Source organism: Carassius auratus, unplaced genomic scaffold, assembly GCF_003368295.1.
Source record: "Carassius auratus strain Wakin unplaced genomic scaffold, ASM336829v1 scaf_tig00012511, whole genome shotgun sequence".
Lineage (NCBI taxonomy): Eukaryota > Metazoa > Chordata > Actinopteri > Cypriniformes > Cyprinidae > Carassius > Carassius auratus.
This window is the reverse complement of record NW_020524297.1, coordinates 2,202-7,500: the sequence shown is the minus strand read 5'-3', so window position 1 is coordinate 7,500 and position 5,299 is coordinate 2,202. Positions and strand designations below refer to the sequence as shown.

General features: G+C 35.2%; 2 protein-coding genes across 2 annotated transcripts in view; one reads left to right on the top strand and one right to left on the bottom strand.

Moving 5' to 3' along the window:
* Positions 1-1,066, top strand: part of LOC113073616 (uncharacterized) — a 1,638-nt gene extending 572 nt beyond the window's left edge. The window contains exons 2-3 of the mRNA XM_026246435.1: positions 462-816; positions 974-1,066. Coding sequence (XP_026102220.1) covers positions 462-816; positions 974-1,066 — 448 coding nt within the window. The remainder of the gene's footprint in view (positions 1-461; positions 817-973) is intronic.
* Positions 1,067-1,569: 503 nt separating this feature from the next.
* LOC113073614 (G2/M phase-specific E3 ubiquitin-protein ligase-like) lies at positions 1,570-4,012 on the bottom strand. Its single transcript, XM_026246434.1, has 5 exons — positions 3,972-4,012; positions 3,637-3,818; positions 3,332-3,501; positions 2,798-3,012; positions 1,570-2,056 (listed from the first exon to the last, which is right to left on the bottom strand). Exons 2-5 carry the CDS (start codon positions 3,814-3,816, stop codon positions 1,824-1,826), a joined length of 798 nt encoding a protein of 265 aa, XP_026102219.1. The 5' UTR covers positions 3,817-3,818; positions 3,972-4,012; the 3' UTR covers positions 1,570-1,823.
* Between the last annotated feature and the right edge of the window lie 1,287 nt (positions 4,013-5,299).

The window sequence follows — 5,299 nt, the reverse complement described above, 5'->3', positions numbered from 1 at the left end:
ATAATAACTATAATAATAACTAGGAATTCCAGAAGCCTTAGTCTGGATCCAACCCTAAATGAAGAATCAAATACCTGAGAAGAGAAGATGCAAACCATCAGAAAACATACAGAATTACCAAAATTTGCCTATATAATTTGCATATATAAATGTATTGTAGAAACTTGATTTGCTGTTCTGCAAGAGGTATGACAGAATACATTAGTTACTGATCAGCTGTTACTTCAATAATTACTTAATAGTTATACAGTAAGAAACAGTATTTTAGTTTAGAAAATTTAGAAAATGTGAGATACCGATACATAAAAAAAAAGTAAATGTATAAACAGGAAGGAGGAAAAACATTATTGAGAATGTGTTATTTATTTATTTTTCACAAAAGCTTTTTGGCAAGAAAAAGACAAAAAAGTTACACTTTGATCCAATGTGGTTTATAATAATATAAATAATCCTTATTTCAGGCATATTGACACAAACCACAAGTTAAATCCATGGGGATTCGTGTTTCACGGTGGAGTTGATGGCTATAGCCGCTGTATTACCTACCTGAGATGTTGCACGGACAACAGAGCATCAACTGCCTTGCAACTTTTCCAAAATGCAGTGGATCTGTTTGGACTCCCACATCATGTCAGGGGTGATGCAGGTAGTGAGAATATTGATGTTGCAAGGTTTATGATTGAGAATCGAGGGGCAAACAGAGGAAGCTTTATGGTTGGTTGTAGTGTTCATAATCAACGCATCGAAAGATTGTGGGCAGAACTTAACAGGGTGGTGTCAGCTTATTTTAAAGATCTTTTCCTTTTCATGGAAAATGTTGGCATTTTAGATAGCAACAACCCACTTCACATTACGGCCCTTCATCATGTTTACCTTCCAAGAATAAACAGATCTGTTGATGAGTTTATAAGCCAGTGGAACCACCATAGTTTAAGGACAATGGAAAGCCACTCCCCACTGCAACTTTGGACAGCTGGAATGCTCCAACTTCCTGAAAATCAAGGACCACTCAATATTGCGCATGTGCAAAGACCTTATGATCATCGCCGGTGTCATCCTGAGTTAATCACAGTAAATCCCTTGACTGACGATGGAAATCATGGAATAGAACTTTTTTTCGCAGCATGTAACTTGCTTGAAATAAATACTTAGTCTGCGAAGTAATTTTGGTAATGTTTATCACATTGAAGTTATTGTGGTGACAGAAAAAGGCATTAGCATGTAAAATTATGATTTAAAAACAAAATACACTTTTCTTTCACAATGAACCATTGAACATTATTACCATATAAATAGTGTATATTATATGATGCATCCTTGTAAACGTTGTAACATAACCCTGTTGTTCAAAGTGAAACCTGTATTTTAAGTTATTAAATACATTCATTTTATGTAGTTTTGTGTAGTGTAATTTTGTAACTACAGTATATTATATAAAATGAGAATAAATGTTACATTAAAAGGTCTTGGATGCACAAGTCTCACCACTGTAGACACACAAAAAAATATAAGCCAGTGCACAAAAAGTAAGAACAGAAAAACATTTATTTAAAAGAAAGCCATACACAGCCTATAAAGAAATAACAATTCTGTCATAACAATGAAACCGGGGAACATGGCTGTTCAGGTTAGAAGACTGGAACATATAGCTTGAAATACATCTTAAAATGTAATGAAGAACTTCAATTTCTTTTATTGTTTTTTCATTTGTTGTTACAGTAAATACAGAATGTTGGTATCAATGAATAACATAGTGAAATAACAGCAATAGCATAAACAATCTAACTTAACTCAAGCTCTACATGCCTTGAAAATATTACCTCTCACGCTCTTCCAAATCCTGGTGAATTGCGTATTGCAAAATCCATGTCAGATCTGAAAGCAGTGTACACTGCATGAACTGGTATGCGTAGAATATTTTCACAAGTATTGGCCACTGGAAATCGGGAACAGGTAATGAACTCAAGTCTTGGCTTTGGAGAGAAACCCAGTGCTGGAATGCTGTCACATCCAGTGAAGAAAACAAGAACATCCTCCAGAGAGACATTGTTTTCAACTGTAAAACAACAAAAAAAGTACCACATGTCTATGTTAAATGATACCACTGGAGTAATGCAAAATTGTTATAAGAGTAGTTATATTTGAAAGGGTTGCTCATAATGTCACATGCAACACTAACAACAGTCTGGTGAGTATAAAGAGCCATTTAGCAGAATAAAAGATAGGAGTTGGTGAAGACTGTAGCAAATAATCTTTCTCCAAGCCTCTGTGTATAAGGCAAGGTTCAAAAAGAAATGATTGATTGAGTCAGTGTGGAAGAACTTGACTGGTCTGCATAAAGCTAACTCCAAATCCCAGCTGAACATCTCTGGTGTGACTTTAAATGTGGACCTTGAGCCAAAAACTCATCACCAAACACCAGTGGTGTTTTTTTAACCTTGCCTTATACACAAGCATTGCCATGTTAGAATAGAAAGGGTCCTGTCCAAACTGTTGCTATAAAATTAGAAGCACAAAATTTCCTACAATATCATTTTATACTTTAATATTAAGATTTGCACTCATGGATATTACTAAAGAAGTCATACCTGTTCATTGAAAGGGGATGACCCAATACTTTTGGCAAAATTAGCTTTAAATGTTATATTAATGAATTTATAGTACATAAACACCAATTCAAACATTGCAATATAAATATATATTTTTCCCACCATTGTCATGCACCACTATGATGGAGCCAAAAACAATTTTGAAAATAACGGATTGCGTTGAAACCTGTATGAAATACTAAACTTACTTTCAGCATCCTGAAGATAGTCTTGCCAGAAAGCCAGGGTCCGGCACTCTGCTTGAAATGCATTACTCCCTCTTTCAGAATGAATGATTTGGAAGAGATTCTCCACATCATTTGCGGTTAAGGCCTTTTCAGCCTTCACAAAAAGGCACTTTGACTGAACAGGATAGTTTTGGAGAGCATCTAGGACACCCAGAGACGTTAAGCCATCTCTGAACCTATTAAAAAGGAAACACGCTGTAATGTGTAGTTTATGTGATTTGAAACATGTAGCACTAGTATTTTTCATTTTTAATTAGATGAGGTTCCACATTGAATTATTATGTCCTCCTGTTGTGGTGCACTATAAAATGGAAGTTGAGGTCAATCATAAAATTTTCTTATACTGTAGGCACACTTTGTTAGCAACTCAAAAACTTTTTTTTGTACATGCTTTCCTCTTCTATCTCTTGTATTTCTGCTATTTTACAGCCATTAAACTATATTAAATTTTTCTGACAAAGTACAATTACATTATGTGTTCATATATAAACATACCTTTCAAATGGTGCACGGGTCCGCTGAAGGACATACCAATGAGCCAGATCCAAAGCAGTCTCCTGTTTGTTTTCCAGTGTTATGCGTACATTGTGACCAGCAAGACTGATTAAGCTAGCAGCCTGTTCAACTGCATCTTGTAGTTGTGAATCAGTCTGGGCCTGTAAGATCTAAAAATATATACAAAAAAAAAACATTGTTTGAATGAAGATATACAACTATTAGCTGTAACGTCAATGTTAATGAGTGCATGCAAAAATAATAATTTATCAAAATACAATATAATTAAAGTAAAATATGCCTACCGACTGCAACTGTGACTTTGTTTCTTCATCAGTAATATCTTCAGTTTTGACCTTTACATTGTCAGGGCCCTTTTGAAGACACTCATACATAAGTTCAGACAGGAAACATGGACTCTGCCCCCCATGGGCAATTGACATTGCCATGATCTGGCCAGCATAGAAGTATGCATTGTCTTTCATCGCTATTATCAAATGAAATTAAAACATCATTGTCATTGTAAGTACAACATTTGAAGATTCTTACATTTCCTACTAAATCATTTCAGGTACAACATATTTAGGAATCCAAAATAAATCCTTTACTTGACATCAATATGAATTTATAAGTAGTGTACCTTTGGAGTTGCATGTGAGGACTTTAGCATTAGATGGTCCTTCAAAGATGCAATTTTGTCCTTGATTTCATGTAGACAGAGTCGGAAAAACTCCCGAGTAGGTCCTCCATTGTCCACAGCACCCTCAGATGTTCCATAGTCATCAGTAAACTTAACATCCACCTTCTTCTCGGGTGAAAAATTGGATCTGCCCATTGCTCTGGATGTTCCATCCCACACATTTCTTCTTATGATATTGAACCGTACAATGCTGTCATTATTTACTCTCGAACCAATCTGCTCCATTATTCTCTCTAAAGTCATCCTTGAATCACTGAAACAATAATAAACAATAAAATAATACAAAAATGACAATGGTAACTCGCCCATTATATGAAACATACAAAAATTATATATTTTTATTTTATATATTTTATACACTTTTACACCATGATTTAAACAACAATTAAATGAAAACAATATTATAAATATTGCTGAAACAATAACCACAGAAAAGATTTGATATGAGATAAAGAAAAAAACAACATTGTGCACACATAAATATATTTCTGAACCATTTAGGTGGTAGCCTGTTTATTGCTACGAGTCTAGAAAATTAAGCTATTGCTATGTTACATTAGAATTAAACATTTCTACATAACATCTTCTACTGACCTCTCATTTGTGCTGGACTCTAAGGACCTTGATATGGCTTCCTGGAGATCAGCGTCATCAGAGAGGTATTCTTCCTCAAATAGGTCAAGGTATGTACTAAAAAAATTAATATATCAATATTTTATAATGAACAATGTTTAAGTACATATATGATGTTAACAGAAATAGCTGCATTACTACAGGACAAATAACATCCTAGATGTAATAATAACATTGTCTACTGCTGAGTGACTATTCTAACACAAAATTGTTAGAATACTAATTGTTATTGTAAACAAGGCCTACTGACGTTAAACCCTGACCATGACAATCCTGTATAAAAAGAACATGTACCTGTAGGTTGTGCTGGGTGCATTGGTTTGGGTGGGACTATGGGATGCCTCAGAGGTGTTGCTAGCAGAGAAGCATGGTGTGTGTCCAGTGCCACTGATAGTGGGACCAATCGAAAAGATGTTGGTGTAGCCACTAGAGATGACAGATGTTCCACTAGACAAGGTAGGAGTCTCATCAATAGTAATGGCAGCAGCAACAGAAGACATGGTGAGGTTGTCAGCTGAGATGGGTGGTGCATTGGTGCAAATATCTTTAGTGTCAATACACCAAATAACTTCATCTCCACCAGAGATGGAAGGGGTATTACTGGAGAGACACTGGACTTCAACAGTGGAGATGGC